The sequence below is a fragment of the Balaenoptera borealis genome (assembly GCF_965194805.1).
Source record: "Balaenoptera borealis genome assembly, chromosome: 17".
Classification (NCBI taxonomy): Eukaryota; Metazoa; Chordata; class Mammalia; order Artiodactyla; family Balaenopteridae; genus Balaenoptera; species Balaenoptera borealis.
The window spans coordinates 6,969,557-6,986,757 of NC_138876.1; the positions used below are offsets into that span (position 1 = coordinate 6,969,557).

At 46.8% G+C, this 17,201-nt stretch overlaps 2 protein-coding genes across 7 annotated transcripts in view; both read left to right on the plus strand.

The window, feature by feature from the left end:
* The window catches only part of LOC309615261 (uncharacterized protein), an 85,052-nt gene extending 81,996 nt beyond the window's left edge, over positions 1–3,056 (plus strand). The window contains exons 6-7 of one of the 3 annotated variants that reach the window (XR_014236665.1): positions 195–245; positions 2,653–3,056. Coding sequence is in view for 1 of the 3 variants with exons in the window: in XM_082364656.1 (XP_082220782.1) it covers positions 2,653–2,660 (8 nt within the window). In the remaining 2 variants the exon portion in view is untranslated. The other 2 variants (XR_014236666.1, XM_082364656.1) reach the window with 2 other exon arrangements.
* The window catches only part of ZFAT (zinc finger and AT-hook domain containing), a 404,316-nt gene continuing 390,126 nt past the window's right edge, over positions 3,012–17,201 (plus strand). For 2 of the 4 annotated variants that reach the window (XR_014236662.1, XM_082364603.1), the window contains exon 1: positions 10,779–14,917. Coding sequence is in view for 2 of the 4 variants with exons in the window: in XM_082364603.1 (XP_082220729.1) it covers positions 14,899–14,917 (19 nt within the window). In the remaining 2 variants the exon portion in view is untranslated. Of the gene's footprint in view, positions 3,057–9,604; positions 9,654–10,778; positions 14,918–17,201 lie in introns of those variants that run through there. The other 2 variants (XM_082364604.1, XM_082364600.1) reach the window with 2 other exon arrangements.

Sequence of the window (17,201 nt, forward strand, 5' to 3'; positions counted from 1 at the left end):
AGGTTTGGGCTTGCCTAAGGCCAAACAGCTTTTGAGGATGACATCTCAGCATTTGGATTTAGAGCTGCCTGATTTCAACAGCTTGGGGACCTTGGGGAAGAAGCCTGGGCGGAGTCATTTAGGGAAATTTGAGTCCTACCTGTTTGTTTTCTTTGTTGATGCTCATGAAATTATTTAGTTCTCTGTGTTGATAGGAAACTGAGGTGCAAGCAACACTAGACTGGAGGAATGAAGATCATGACAAGGTGAGGCTCGGCCTTGGTCTGTCATGGGAATCAATGAAGGGGGCGCCAGGTGTTTACCATAACAGTTCTACCAAGAGACCTGAACAGCAACACAATGCAGAGCAATTTCCTTGCACAAAAATGGTTGTGTGTGTGTTTTGTTTTGTTTTGCTCTTTTATCTTGAGGGAACTGCATTCTTTGCTTGGATAATTGGTGGGATACAAAGTAAGCAGGCTGGGGATTTCCCTGGCGGTCCAGTGGTTAAGACTCTGCACTTCCAGTGCAGCGGTGCGGGTTCGATCCCTGGTTGGGGAACTAAGATTCCACATGCCGCGTGGTGTGACCAAAAAAAAAAAAATAATAATAATAATAAAATAAATAAATACAAAGTAAGCAGGCTGGAAACTCCCTGATCTTGTAGGCAATTACTAGCCTAGGAGTTGAGGGATGGGGGCTCTGGGTGCAGCAGTGTCAGACTCCTCCTGTATCCACCACCCATCACCCTCGGTACATATATTGGCTGTCCGACCCCAGACCCATTCTGCCTGGAAACTAAAATGAATTAATCAGCCTCAGCCCCTCACTATCCTGCTCAGATTTACCCCACCTCCACCCCTGCCGCAGCTGGGCAGTCCCAACTTGCACGTGCAAAAAGAACCTAAATGTTGATCACTGAAAACCACGTGTCAGAAAGGGAGCTATTCCTTAAGGACTCGCTACTCTGTAGACACAGTCTTTGACACCTCCCGTGCCCCAGCATTTTGTATCTGTTTAACTTTGTTTATCCCCGAAGACTGAACACACAGAGCCCTGGCTTAAGTCTGAAGAGTTGTCCCTACTGGGCTTAACAAGCCGCTGCTTTTGACCAGCTTACTATGAGTGTCATTGCTTTCAGTGCCCCATTCCACTGATCTTCACAGAATAACATTATGGAAAGATCAATAGAACTATGTTTTTAAATTTAAAAAAAAGCTGTTCTAACAGCAAAACCTTTTTTTTTTTTTTTTCCAAGTGATATCTTACAGGGAGCCTCAGTATAGAGGTCAATGTGGGCAGAACTGCTGGTGTTGGAGGGTTTCAGGGTACCGGGAGGCCAGCCCAGGCCAATCCAGCTCTAGGGAGCAGTGGGAAAGCCATCACTCTCAAATAATCACTTGAGTCCACTTGCAGCAAAGTTTGTAGAACAAAGGTGTCGACTGTTGAAACTGAGCTCTCATACAGCCGGCAGGGCCCCCATGTCCTGCCCTGAAATGTTCGTTTGTGGTCCCCAAACCTTCTGATGTGTGAATGTGTCTGCCTTTGCACATGGATAGTGGTCATGAGCATCAGTGTATAATTCATGAAAATGGACCCAGTGCTGGAAAGAACATACAAGCAAGGCCACCTGCAGTAGGTGGCCGGGGTGTGATCATTTTAAATTCTCAACCCGCATCCGTTCTTCTCTCCCTACCTACCATGTTCCCATTCTAATAACTGGGGTTCTGTGGCCATGGTCTTCACTCTCACCCTCATGACCCTGTTAATGAATGTCAGTTCTAACATCTGGGGTCAGCAGAGCCCTGGTCCCTGCTTCCCAGTCTGCTTCTCAGCTGCCTGAGACCCCGGTTTCCGACTAAAACTGGAGGCTGGGCCTTATCTGTGTCTGCCCACCTCCTTGGATCCTATGCCTTGCCTCCTGAGATGGTTATAAAGTGCATAAATCAGGGATGGACTTACAGGTGGCATTCAATATCATTTGACATTTTTGTTATTGTCGTGATTTTTACTTTTTAAAAATTCTGACTCCTATTTTGTGCAACCCTGGAACCAGTGAAAATCATGTTTCACCCTCTTGGGATCATGAAGTCAGCTTTACTTTAACAGTAATGGCATGACATGTCATAGTCGTATGCACTTAATCTCTATTACAGCCCTCATGAGGGATTTATTGATCTTATTTTATAGCAAATGAACAAACAAAACCCCACGCCCTCAGGTTGCTCTGCTCCCTCAGTGTTTCATTTGCAGATTAGGTATGAGAGGAAGTCCCTTAATAAGTAAAAAGGTAATAAAATATGAAAACACACACAAATACATGCAAAAAAGCCAATTAGAACTGCTATTCAAATGGTTACACTAGATAGTCCAGCATTGTCAAAGATCATGTTTTATTTTGAATTTTAGTAAGCAAAGTGTTTTTTGAAGTACGTATTTATTTGGTTGGACTTAGGATCAGCTACGCCCACTGTCCAACTTCAGTGCTGATCTCAGTGCTGCTCCTCCTGTACTTATGTTCTTGGGAAAAAGCATCCACGGCTCTTGGGAGGTTTTGTTTGCCTTTTCCTCCAATGAAAAGGGTCTCAGAACCGTTTAAGGCTCTGATAAAAGCTTGGGAGCCTTTCCCTGGGAAAAATGCCCATGCTAACACAATTCTGTACATAATTTCAGGATGTTGATACATTCCCCCAAAGCCACGGACCCAGATAAAAACTCCTGCTTTCCAGTTCCGACATTGGAAGATGATGATGCAGTTGATACATGAAGAAGCACAAATTGGACAGCTGACCCTAATAAATCATAGAGGAGGAACAGGTGACAAGCACACACTCGTACCCATGTGACTTCACTTCTACCAGCTCGCTCCAGCACAGGACAAGCGGCAGGTGTGGGTGACCCGCCCCTGTGGCAAGCCGATGACATGGTGAGAAGGACAGAGCAGAGGCAGGACCGGGCTGTGCTGATCTGATAAGAGGATTAAGTTTCGGCTTCCCTCCCACCATCCCTGATGCCCTCGGACTAAGCAGCTGCCCCAGCTCAGCTCTTCCTCAGATGCAAAACGTCTCTCTGCCCAGGTAGTCGCTGCGTGCTGGCCCCCAGAGGCACCAGCCTTTCCTGAAACACACGGTGATGTTCTTTACACCGTTGCCCAGGCGTGCCCTCTGTGGGCGATGCCCCGCCCCTCCGGTCAAGCACCCACTTGCTCTTGGAGACTGGCTCAGGTTTCACCTCTGAGCTGTTGCCCTAGTTCTGGGGGTGGGTTTAGCTGCTCCCTCCTGCGCTCTGCCCGCCCCACACCCACCCCTCTCTTCCTGTGCTTGCTACATGGTAAGTGTGGGACTCCTAGAGCAGTTATTTTTTCACAGATTATCTTCTCTATCAAGAGGATGAGCTTCCTGAGGACAAAGACCAGCTTCCTACACAGCGTCTGGCGCGTAACGGTTACTTTATAAACATTTCTGGTGGGACTTCCCTGGCGGTCCAGTGGTTAGGACTCTGAGCTTCCACTGCTGGGGCCCAGGTTCGAGCCCTGGTCGGGGAGATAAGATCCTGCAAACCCGGCAGTGAGGCCAAAAAAAAAAAAAGTTTTGGGGATGCTATGACTGAGTGATATATATATGGTCAACCTATGAAAAGAAAGTGAGCAGTATGATACAGGACACGTGTAGGAGACAGACACACCGGAGAGGCACCAAGTTCATGAAAACTTTCCTAAAAGTAAAGACTAGTCACAAGGGTATATAAGAGCAGCCTGAAGCGGAGGGAGCAGTGTGACACGTGAGCAGCTCAAAGGGGACACAGACGGTGCACCTGGCAGGCCAGAGGCTCTGAGCCTGGAGCCTGGACCCCAAGAGCAGCTTGCAGCAGAGTCCCCGAAGGGCCTCCCGGAGCAGGAAGGTGCTCCGGGACTCCATCTGCCTTCCCCACACTCTGTAACAAGAGCGAGCACTTGGTTTTGTTTTGTTTTGTTTGGCTGCACCGTGGCTTGTGGGATCTTAGTTCCCTGACCAGGGAATCGAACCCGGGCCCCCTGCAGTAAAAGTACTGAGTCCTAACCACTGGACCGCCAGGGACTTCCCAAGAGCGAGCACTTTGAAAGTTTGTTTTCGTGCAGAGGTCTCATTTTCCTAGTGCATCTCACAGACCTAATGTTTTTCAGGCCTACATGCTTTTGTTTTCTTTTAATAAAATCTCTGGGCCTTAACCCTGAATTGAGAGGGTCTGGGAGGAGCAGTGTGGCAGGAGGACGAAGCTGGTGCAGCAAATGAGGCAGTCCTGCACAGACGGGAAGGGATGTTCCATCAGCAGGAATCAGCCCTCAAAGGCAGTCACATCAGAAATGGGTGACACCGTGATGAACTGTTAGTGACGAGCCATAAAGGGAAATTGAGGGGTCTGATAGAGGGAACTTAAGAGGGACAATCAAGAGACGTAACACCGCCTCCCCTCTGAGCAATCACCTTCAGCCGGACACTGCCCTTTGGATTCTCAAAACCCTAGGCATTGGGTTAGCCCAGTGTTTGCACGTCTATTTAGCCACAGACCACTTTTTTGGAGTACATCCTATACAGTAAGTCCAACAGGTCCAGCAGATAAAGGAGAAGCAGCAGTGAGGGGGCCAGAGCCCACACACTTCCCCCTCTCCTCCCCGAACCCAATACCCCTGGAGGCAGGAAGGTCTCTGAGGAACCCAGTTTGAAACCTATTGCATTAAATTACTGGTCTTAGTCTTGGCATCCCAAACTCCAGTGACCCCAAAGTCCAGATGGACAACATAAAAGAGTGACACTGGCTTGTTTTGGCTTTGACAAAATTGGGATGTCCTAATGGAGGGAGCCCCAGAGGAAAAGCTGTGCTTCTTCCATGGGATTGATTGTTGCTAGACTCTGGCAGACCGAGGAATGCAGCAGGCTCTGTGTTCACAGACCAGAGTTTTCCATTGAAGCCAGAAATCCAGATTTTCCCATGAACTCACCTGACTTTAAAAATAAATTAATAGACTATTTTTTAGAGAAGTTTTAGGTTACAGAAAAAATGCGTGGAAAGTACAGGGAGTTCCCATATACTCCCTCCCCCAGCCCCATTCCAGTCTCTCCTATTATTAGCATCTTGCATTAGTGTGGTACATTGGTTACAATTGATGAACCAATATTGATACATCATTACTAACTAAAGGCCATAGTTTACATTCATTCTTTGTGTTGTACATTCTATGGATTTAGACAAATGTATAATGACATGTATCTACCAACACGGTGTCAACCACAGTCATTTTGTTGCCCTAAAACTTTTCTGTGCTCCACCTATTCATCCCTCTTCATTTGCCCTCCCAGCAACCCCTGGCCACCACTGATCTTTTCACTGTCTCTGTTCTTTTCCAGGATGTTCATATCTTTGGAATTGTACAGTATGTAGCCTGTTCAGACGGGCCTCTTTCATTTTGGAAATATGCATTTAAGTTTCCTCCACGTAACTCCCGATTTTTAACTACTGAAAATAGATTGAAATAGTCACAAAATACTGAAAGGTAGACCTTCATCCTACACCTCTCTTGGTTGGATAAGGAGGTACCTTTCTCTCGCTTTTTACAACCGGTATTGGAGGCGGGGGATGGGGGAGAGGGAGAGGGTCATCTCAGAAGTGGAGGCAAGTGTGAGGGAGAGATGGTTCCTGAAGGAAGCATGGCTTCCAGTTTCCAGTTTTGTTTCTGATTTCTGGTTTCCGATTTCTGGTTTCTGGTTCAAGCTCGCTCAGCTTGGGATGAGCCCCTCTACCTTCAGTGTGCCTGCCTCACCCAGAATCCCATCTGGTTCTCACTCCATCCTCTTTCTCCCCCACTCCCACCCACCCCACTTGATTCAGAGAGAGAAAGCACAGTGAAAATGCCCATGGAGGCCCTATGTTCTCCCTCCCGGCTGTGCCTGTGGCCAGGGTTTGCCCAGAAGCAGTCAGCAGAGCCATCGCCTAATAAGATTTAGCAGCCCTGGCTGCCGGCAGCCAAAGCCAGTGATAACTGGATAATATTTCTTAACATGAGGTTGACAGCTTATTTTTGTGCTCATGCAACACTCATATAAGAAGCACCATGTTTGCATTTAAAACTTGTGGAGCAGCTTAAGAACATGGGGCTGGAATCAGACAGTCCTGGGCTCAGATGACATTTCTGCTGCCGCTAACTAGCTAAATCCAGACCCCCTCTGGGCCCCAGTTTTCTCATCTGCAAAAATGAACACAATAATGCCTTCTCTGAGAGCTATTAAGAAGATTGAATGCTACATGTGGCTTACACATAGAAATGTTCACTGAGCATCAGTTCCTTGTCTGCTCCTTACTGGGAGCTAGAGACCTGGGTTTTAGTTCCAGCTTTGTTATCATCCAACTTTGTGTCTAGGAATTAGTCACAAATCGGAGACCACAAGCCAACAGCTGCCCTGCTCCTATTTATTTTTTAACTTTTTTAAAATTGAAAACCCTTTTTTAAAACTGAAGTATAGTTGCTGTACAATATTATATGTTATAGGTGTACAATATAGTGATTCACAATTTTTAAAGGTTATACTCCATTTATAGTTATTGTAAAATATTGGCTATATCCCCCATGTTGTACAATATATCCTTGTAGCTTATTTTATGCCTAACATCAATAGTTTGTACCTCTTACTCTTCTACCCCTATATTGCCCCTCCCCCCTTCCCTCTCCCCACTGGTAACCACTAGTTCTCTATATCTGTGAGTCAGCTTCTTTTTTGTTATATTCACTAGTTTGTTGTATTTTTTAGATTCCACATGTAAGTGATATCATACAGTATTTGTCTTTCTCTGACTTATTTCACTTAGCATAATACCCAAGTCCATCTACGTTGCTGCAAATGGCAAAATTTCGTTCTTTTTTATGGCTGAGCAGTATTCCATTGTGTTTATGTGTATATATATATATATATATGTGTATATATATATATATATATATATATATATACACATATATATATATATCACATCTTTTTTTAACTTTTTATTTTCTATTGGAGTATAGTTGGTTAACAATGTTGTGTTAATTTCTGGTGTGCAGCAAAGTGATTCAGTTATACATATACATGTATCTATTCTTTTTCAAATTCTTTTCCCATTTAGGTTGTTACATAATACTGAACAGAGTTCCCTGTGCTATACAGTAGGTCCTGGTTGGTTATCCATTTTAAATACAGCAGTGTGCACATGTCCATCCCAAACTCCCAATCTATCCCTCCCCCCCACCCTTCCCGCCACCCCCATAACCATAAGTTCGTTCTTTAAGTCTATGAGTCTCTTTCTGTTTTGTAAATATGTTCATTTGTATCAATTTTTTTTTTAGATTCTGCATATAAGTGATATTTGTCTTTCTCTGTCTGACTTACTTCACTCAGTATGACAATCTCTAGCTCTACCCATGTTGCTGCAAATGGCATTATTTCATTCTTTTTAATGGCTGAGTAATATTCCATTGTATATATACACCACATCTTCTTTATTCATTCATCTGTTTTTCTTTTTTTAACTACATGCATCCATTTATTTATTTATTTTTATTTTTTATTTTTTAATTTATTTTTGGCTGTGTTGGGTCTTTGTTGCTGTGCGCAGGCTTTCTCTAGTTGTGGCAAGCAGGGCTACTCTTCGTTGTGGTGCACAGGCTTCTCATTGCAGTGGCTTCTCTTGTTGCAGAGCACGGGCTCTAGGCACTTGGGCTTCAGTAGTTGTGGCGCGCGGTCTTAGTTGCTCCGCGGCATGTGGGATCTTCCCAGACCAGGGATTGAACCCATGTCCCCTGCATTGGCAGGTGGATTCTTATCCACTGTGCCACCAGGGAAGTACCCATTCATCTGTTGATGGACACTTAGGTTGCTTCCATATCTTGGCAATTGTAAACAATGCTGCTATGAACATTAGGGTGCATGTATCTTTTCTTTTTTTTTTTTTAACATGTATCTTTTCTGATTAGTGGAAAACCTTTTTTTAACGGAACATCTTTTTATATACACTCAGAAAGTACACGTATCAGGGAGTTCTCTGGTGGTCTAGTGGTTGGGATTTGGCGCTTTCACTGCCGTGGCCCAGGTTCAATCCCTGGTCAGGGAACTGAGATCCCACAAGCTGTGCGGCGTCACAAAAAAAAGAAAAAGAGAAAAGAAAGAAAGAAGGAAAATACACATATCATAACTCTGCACCTTGATGAATTTTCAAAGACTGAACACACTATGTACTCAGGGCCCAGATGGGAAATAGCATCCCCAGGACCTCCTCACTCCCCCTTCTAGTCGCTCACCCTGCAAGAGCATGACTACCGTCCTGGCCTCCAACACCCTCGATGGTAGCTCTGCCTGTGTTTGTACCTTGTATAAACGGAATCATGCAGTACGTGCTCTTGGGTCTGGTTTCTTTTGCTCAGCACTGTGTTTGTGAGATTCATCCATATTGTTGGGTGTGACTATAGATTGTCCATTTTTATTTCACTGTTGTGGGGTTGGCATTCTACGGCTGGCAGGCCAAATTCAACCTTCCATCTGTTTTCATAAACAAAGTTGTGGGGTTTTTTGTTTTTGTTTTTTTAAATATAGCCATGCCAATTAAGTTGTGTACATGTCTATGGCTGCATTCTGCACTGCACTACAGAGACAAAAGCTGAGAAGACCATAACGTCCACAAAGCTGGAGATACTCTCTGGCCCTTTACAGAAAAAGCTCTGGGACTTCTATATAGTATTCCATTGTGTGAATATACTAACATTTATTTATTCATTTCACTGTTAATGAGCAGTTGTGTAGTTTCTGAGTTGGGGCTATTAAGAGTAATGTGCTAAGAGCATCTCTTAAATGTCTTTTGGTGAAACATGCGTGTGCACTTCTGTTGGGTCTGTTCCTGGGAGTGAATTTGTTAGATCATAGGGCAGACGTAACTTTAACCTCATCAGAAACCGTCCATCAGTTTTCCAAAGTGGTTGTGCCGTTACCTCTCCCATGAGCAGTGTCCGAGAGTTCCACTTGCTCCGTACGCTCTCTGCACTGGTATTTCCTGCCTTTATCATTTTAGCCATTTCCCCTGCTCCCATTTTGATGCTTCTCCTCTTTCTATGAGTTATTTCTCAGTTTGTGGTTGGGCACCTCCAGGGTTAGAGCACTCACTGCATCTAGGGGGCAACTGTTTCATCTTTGGACACTTTGTTTTCTTAAGAAGCTCTTCTTCATAGAATCACCTTTTGGATATTTAAAGATCAACACGTGTGTCCCCACTAAATGCTGTCTTGTCCCAGGGAAAGAACACTAAACATTTCCAGCTTCTTTAAAGTCACTTGGAAAACATGGTCTGCATGCCCTCGCCATCCTGGTTGCCTGGTGAACAACAGGCTTAGCCTTTCTGGACCTCAGTTTACCCATCTGTAAAATAAGGGGGTTTGATTCAAAGATCTTTAAAGTCATTTTAACTCCAACATTCTGTGTTAAACCTTAACTTGGGAACCCTTGCAGAGATGCCCATGTACATCTCTAAACAGGGGCCACCCTCCCCTAAATGTTCCTGTTAATGTTTATCTGCTGACAGTAGCAAATGGAGACATTTATTCATCCCATTTCTCTTCCTTCCGACACAGTTTCTGAGAGCCAAGGACGTTCCAGTTGTGGCAGAAGGAGCTCATGATGGTAAGACTGATCTGGGTTTCTCCTGTCATACACACAGCTCCAGCAGGAAGCAGGAGGGGAAAGTGGATTGTGTGCCGGGGGGACCCCGTATCGTCCATGGGAGGCTGTGAGTGTGCCAAATGCACTGTAAGAAGGCGAGATCGTGGGAGGTATCGGCACTGATGAACTTCACCAGAGGCTGGAGGGTGACTGGGGGAGGGAGGAGTTGATGCTTGCCTGAGCCTGGTCACTGGAGGACGGTAGCCTGAGGCATCGGGGGAATGCAGGTTTCACCCTCAACCTTCTCAGGATTTATTCATTTGCAGCAAATGACTCCCAGGCCAGACTGCTCTCTGCTTTCTTTTGACATAAGTGTCAGTGGTGTGTAAGGATGGAAGAACAGGTCAGCAAGTCTGGATGTCAGCCCCCTCTGATATTTGAATTTTGCAGAGACCAGCCTACTTTTTTTTAAATTAATTAATTTATTTTTGGCTATGTTGGGTCTTCGTTGCTGCATGCGGGCTTTCTCTCGTTGTGGTGAGCGGGGACTACTCTTTGTTGCGATGCACAGGCTTCTCATTGCGGTGGCTTCTCTTGTTGCAGCGCATGGGCTCTAGGTGCATGGGCTTTAGTAGTTGTGGCGCGTGGGCTCAGTAGTTGTGGCACACGGGCTTAGTTGCTCCGCATCATGTGGGATCTTCCCGGACCAGGGCTCGAACCCGTGTCCCCTGCACTGGCAGGTGGATTCTTAACCACTGAGCCACCAGGGAAGTCCCTAACTTATCCTTTTTGATCATTAAGGACTCATGGCTTTTCACAGATTCAACTTGTTCTGGTAAATCGACAACTGTAGACCCAGCTATTCTTTGTTATATCCAAGTTGTCACAACCTGACCAGAGGGACCCCATTTCCTTTTCAGTCAACTCCTTTGTCCTTTCAGCAATAGCCCAGCACTTTTGACAGCAGCCTGGTTTTCTGGCAAGAGCAAGTTGTCTCAGGCCATTCTGACTTTCCCCTGCTTCCAGACGTGGACTCAGGTCCTTTGAAGGAGCCCTGGGTACCGCTAACGAAAAATGCTGTTGAGATCAATGTGTGTGTGCTGAGGGTACAATATGTGCGTGCTGGTGATGAGATGGCACACCATGGCCACTGAAAAGGAAGAACTAGAGAGGATGTTGCTTCCTAAGGTCATAATTATGTTCTCAAATTGCTCAAATCATTCTACTATTACAACCTCTTCTTTTATACAGTTTTAAATAGACTTTTCTCTATAACGTGCCTATTCCGATTTTAACACTTCACTCAGACTGTGATTATCCCAACCTCTGATCTTATCAACTTCTGTGTGCCTCAAGGCCCATTATTTTGAGGTCACTCGTATGTATACTTTATCAGAACCTGCTTTCAAGAAAACGTCGTATAAAATTATATTTATAAATTTTTCTGTTTTCCTGTAAATGCTCATCTGTCATATACCTATTAGACATAACTATAAAATTATTGACACAAATATATTCAATTATATTAATTTATTATTATATAACCAAATGCCATTTCATGGTGATACATTTCTGGCACAAATTCACTCCCGTGCTAGCCTTGAGAGGCTGATGGACACCAGAGGGCCAGCTGGGAAGCTCATCTCCTCTAGGAACTGTCGTTGAAGCAGGATGCCATTAATAATACAATTTTGAGCAATTTATATTTAATTCCACTAATGCGCCTTCATTAATTGAAGGCATTTTGGGATAGTACGCAAATGGAAAGAATAAAGATTTTTGCTGACTGAAAATGTGCAAATCACTCAGCAAAGCCAGGGGTGGACTCTTCTCTCCATTTGCAGATCTGGTCCCATAGAAAGGGACTGGCTCTTCGTCATTTCTGTATGCCTGTGGCCAGGCCAGTTTTCAGTAATGATAGGTGCTCAGTGATTCTTCTCTGAATAGAGAAGGAAGAAAATGCCATGAGAATAACGGAGAAAATCATAACTGGCCAAATCATTAACCCGGGACTGTCATTCATAATCCACAATTTCTTTTTTTTAACATTTGACTTTATTAATATTCTGAGGCAATTGGGTTTTGAGACAAACTTTAAATTGCTTCATTTCCAAAATTCATTTTGGTCACAACATCCAGGAGCAATCCATCTGCTAATCAATAACTAACATTTAAATGCTGTTGCCAGAAAGGCAACCCAGCACAAAACCAATACTGTCAGCAACTCAGAATAACTCTAATTTCCTGACAGAAATCGATTCACAGCAAAATAGTGGTTATTGCAAATATTTATCGTTATGAAAAGGAAAGCTCATCAATGCAGCTTCTCGAGCAGTTCATTTGCAAATGAAGGACTGTGATGGGCTCCACCTCGCCATCTATCTTGAGATGTAGGATGTGGTGGGTGGCAATTACCCTATGATTGCCTTGAAATTGGCCCTTTTGGGGGTGTAGTGGGTACTGTGGGCCCATCCCCGATGGCCATGTGGGGAGAATATTGGGCATGGGAAGCCCAGTTCCACACCTGGGATTTCACTGGCTTGCTGTGTGATCTCAGAAAGCCACCTAACCTCTCTGAACATTCCTTTTCTCTTCAAGAAAAGCACGATAATCATATCTGTCCAATTTAGCCCTCCAGTTGTTGTGAGGATGAAACGAAGGGGTTGGGGGAGGAGATATCCCTGAACATATATTGAATGGACTGGGTAAATTTGGGGTCTTATAATGACTCTTTATTTCCCAAGAACAGGTTTAAGGAGCAAGGCAGAATGTTCCTGAGAAATCAGAGCGTCATCCTAAAGCTCAGTGTTCACGGGAGTTTTACTAACTGGAAAACAAGTGACAATGGGAACAAATGTGCTGAGTGACACTTCTGTGCAGTAGGAGCTGGGAAACAAGGATAAAAAAATCTGTGCTCATGAAGTTCATGGTCTAGCTCATGGGGAGGGGGGCTGAGCAAACAGATAAATGCAACGGGTGTGGGGAGGGTAAAGGGAAGTGTGAGCGGGAGTGTGGGAACACACAGGCATGAACTGAAGGACAATTTCTCAAGTCGAGCAGCCATAGAGGGAAGGCTATTCCAGGAAAAGACAACAGGCGCAGATTAGCACTTCAAGAGAACCATAAAAATAAATCAGTATTTCCCAAATTTCTCACTTGAAGTTCACTTTTACATTTTTTGGGGGCCTTGTCTCTGTACCACATGCACCAGTTTTTTCTTTTTTTAATTTATTGGCCATGCTACACGACATGTGGGATCTTAGCTCCCTGACCAGGGAGCGAACCCACACCCCCTGCATTGGAAGCACAGAGTCTTCTTTTTTTTTTTATTTTTTAATACTTTTTAAAAATAGTATTTAAAAAATTTTTTATTTATTTTTGGTTGCACTGGGGCTTCGTTACTGCACGCGGGCTTTCTCTAGTTGCGGCGAGCGGGGGCTACTCTTCGTTGCAGTGCGCGGGCTTCTCATTGCAGTGGCTTCTCTTGTTGTGGAGCACAGGCTCTAGGCACATGGGCTTCAGTTGTTGCGGCACATGGGCTTCAGTTGTTGCGGCACGCGGGTTCAGTGGTTGTGGCTTGCGGGCTCTAGAGCGCAGGCTCAGTAGTTGCGGCGCACGGTCTTAGTTGCTCTGCAGCATGTTGGATCCTCCCGGTTCAGGGCTCGAACCCGTGTCCCCTGAATTGGCAGGTGGATTCTTAACCACTGCGCACCAGGGAAGTCCTGGAAGCACTGAGTCTTAACCACTGGAACACCAGGTAAGTCCTGCACCATTTTTTTTTTTTTAAAGGAACTCCTTTCTTTCTTTCTTTCTTTTTGGCTGTGTTGGGTCCTCGTTTCTGTGCGAGGGCTTTCTCTAGTTGCGGCAAGTGGGGGCCACTCTTCATCGCGGTGCGCGGGCCTCTCACCATCGCCGCCTTTCTTGTTGCGGAGCACAGGCTCCAGATGCGCAGGCTCAGTAGTTGTGGCTCACGGGCCTAGTTGCTCCGCAGCATGTGGGATCTTCCCAGACCAGGGCTCGAACCCGTGTCCCCTGCATTGGCAGGCAGATTCTCAACCACTGCGCCACTAGGGAAGCCCCTCCTGCACCATTTTAAGTTGGCCAATTTTTAAAAATGTAAGTTGGGATTAAAAAGAAAACTTTATACATTACTACCATAAATGAAAAACATTGTTAAAACAAAAGCTAACCTTAAAAATACAGGCAACAGGAACTCAATTTATTCAATAAATTACTGTCAGGCTGTTCTAGATTCTGGGACTAAAGGGGCCACAAAGACGAGATGAAGATAAATTAATGTCAGGCAGTAATTGATACTAGGGAGAAAACAGAAAGTGACTTAGGAGGGTTACTTTGGATGGGGTGGTCTGGGAGGGCCCGCTAGGAGATATCATTTGAGCAGAGATCTGAAGGAAGTGGTAGACCAAAAGAAAGACGAGGTCATTACATCTCAACCAGATACTGTTGCCTGCAGAAAGAAGACTGTGAGCCAGATTCAGGGAGACGAGCAAGGGTTAGCGAGGCGTGTTCACACCCAACTGAGACTTTCTGCAAGACAGGAGGACAGAGAGAAGGCAGTCATTCTGTCGAGGTGGTGCCAGTTGTTTATTTCAGTCTGGAAGACTAAATCAAGTCGGGTACTCCTAGCGGAAAGCATCCCACTTCAGGAAACACTGCAACCTTTGAGAGGGAGGCAGGCTGTTACCGCCCCGATTGACAAATTAGTAAACTAAAGCCAAGAAAAGTTAAATCGCTGGGAACTGGGACCGGAGCGCTGCCTTAACGTCGTCCAGCCCGGTGTAGTGCAGGGGTGGGTCCAAGGATGGGCCGGCAGGTAGATGCTGGCTTTGGCAGCACTGTGAAGACTCCCAATCCTCCAATCTGCATTCCACGCCTCTCGTTAGCCCCTTCCCAGGAGAGGCTCAAAGCCCGGAGCGACGGAATCTGCGGAGCGGGACACAAAGCACAACCGCCAGAGCCGAGCATGCGCAGTAGCCCGGCCCAGCCCGGCCGCTCTCGCCGCTGGGGGAGGGTCATCCGAGCCTGACGTCCGCGACGCCGTCGTCAGCGCCCCGGGAAGAGGAGGGCGAAGACTCCATCCGCCATGTTGGATGCCGCAGATTCGCCATAACCGCGCCGGCTCTTTTCTTAAAAAAATAAAAATAAAAAGCGAAGCATCAGCGGAGCGCCCCGCCTTCTCGGTCGGCGCGGGAGGGGGCCCGGAAGAGCCCGAAGCTTTTTTTTCCTCCGCGGTGGGGGCGTTGCCATGGAGACGCGGGCGGCAGGTGAGCCGGGCTGGGGGGTGGGGGTGGGGATGAGGTGGGGGTGGGGCGCGGCGCGGCGCGCGGGAAGCCGTTTCGAGCTTGGAGTCGGGTAGAAGCGCGCAGGCCGCTGGGCGGCGGAGGGATCCGCGGCCCAGGGCGGAGAGCGGACGTAGCGGCGTCCTTTGACGGCACGTTAAATCGCTGGCAGTATCCCGCCGCCTTGGGTTTTTATTAAAAAAAAAAAAGTAACGAGGGTGCTAGCGGAAGAACGAGCAAGGGAAAGCAGTGCGCTCGCGCGTGCGGGGCCGTTTCCGGGGCAACGGGCGGGGTCGGGGCGCGCGCTAGCGACCCAGCGCAGGCGTCCTGGCGGGCGGGAGGTTCGAATCCGATGCCACTGACTCTGGCCGCGTGGGCCTTGGCTCGGCCTCCTTGTTGCCTGGCCTCAGTTTCCTCCTCTGTGAAATGGATAGTTCCTTTAGACCCATGTACTTGGCCAGGATGTTTTGAAGGGAAAGGGTTCCACCGAGCTGCTGAAGGAAAGTTTCTTTGTGTCCTGTAGAGGGAGCCATAAACGCCAGGGATTAGCTGGTTACTGCTGGTAACCCAGTAATACCCTGTGATAAATTGTAATTTATTTATAAATTTATTTATTTATTTATTTAGGCTGCATTGGGTCTTCATTGCTGTGCGCGGGCTTTCTCTAGTTGCGGTGAGTGGGGGCCACTCTTCGTTGCGGTGCCCGGGCTTCTCATTGCGGTGGCTTCTCTTGCTGTGGGGCACGGGCTCCAGGCACGCGGGCTTCAGTAGTTGTGGCTCGCGGGCTCTAGAGCGCAGGCTCAGTAGTTGTGGTGCACGGGCTTAGTTGCTCCGCGGCATGTGGGATCTTCCCGGACTAGGGCTTGAGCCCGTGTCCCCTGCATTGGCAGGCGGATTCTTAACCACTGTGCCGCCAGGGAAGCCCAATAAATTGTAATTTAGCTTCTGCCTGCCGCCTAGCTCTGTGGGCCCTTGTTCCTCACCCTTTAAAGTTAAGCTGACATGCCACCTCCTCCAGGCAGCGGTCCCTGGCTTCTTGGGTGACGCACCCTTTCCGCTGGCAGGTTGCAGGACCGCGATGGATCTTCCACTGAACACCTGGTCTAAGCCCCTTAACGCTGACCTTGGGGCTCCTTCCTGTGTAATTAACAGTAAGCATCCACACTGGGACACTGACCTCATGCTTTTTGCTACTCAGTTTTCCCGACACCTCTAATTTGTGTGTCATTTACTGACGAGGAACAAAAGTTCAGAGAGGTCAACTTCATACAGTTTAGAAATGGCAGAGCTGAGGCTTTAAAAATCAACTTCCTCTGACTTGGGATGAAATCCAAACTTCTGGGTGCCTTCCTGGCTTGTACTTCCAACCCCTGGATCAGCGCCTGGCCCCAAGTGGGTGCCCAGGGTGCCTTTATTGAATGGAAGAATGAATGAACTATTTGACTGCCTCCTGCCCCCTTCCAGCCTGGTTCCTTGGCAGAGCCCAGTGACTTTGGAAATATCAGCTTAGTGTCACAGGGCTTACCCTCCACAACTGCCCCTTCAGCTTCATCTTCTGAGCCTACTGGTTCATACCGAAGCAGCTATACTGAGTGTCCCACATGCTGAGGGCTGCAGAAGACACCTAGAGCTTATGTTTGCTGGGTGTTTGGTGCCCAAACCCCGGGGGCACTTTTCTTGGCTTCTTCAGTTCAAGCCAACAGCTTTGCATGACACTCCTCTCAACATGCCAAGCAGGGATGGTAAAGAGTCCTTTGACCCTTGGTCCTGCCTTCATCCCATTGTTGTGTCAGATTCCGGAAGTGAGTGTGTGTGTGTGTGTGTGTGTGTGTGTGTGTGTGTGTGTGAAGTGACGGAGCAGACCCAGAGCCGGAGTGGTGGGTCAGGAGCCCTGAACTATGCCAGGCATTCTTTCTGACAATGATGATGGTAGGAATCCAAGCTCGTACTGTTTGCTGCACGACAGGTCAGTAAATCGAGAGATGAGTTTTTTGGGCAAGGAATAGTGACTTTATTTGGAAAGCCAGCAGACTGAGAAGATGGTGGACTAGTGTCCCAAAGAACCATCTTACCTGAGTTAGAATTCAGCCTTCTTTTATACCAAAAGTGGAGGGCGTTTGGTTGGTTGCTGCGAACTTCTTGGTGCTGGAATCTGTTGTTCCTGCAGCTGTGCACCTAGGTCTGGTCACAGTGATCCTATAAACCTCCAAGACAAATGGTATCCTGTGTGTCGGGACTTTTTATCTTGGTGTGAATGGAGAAGTGTTGT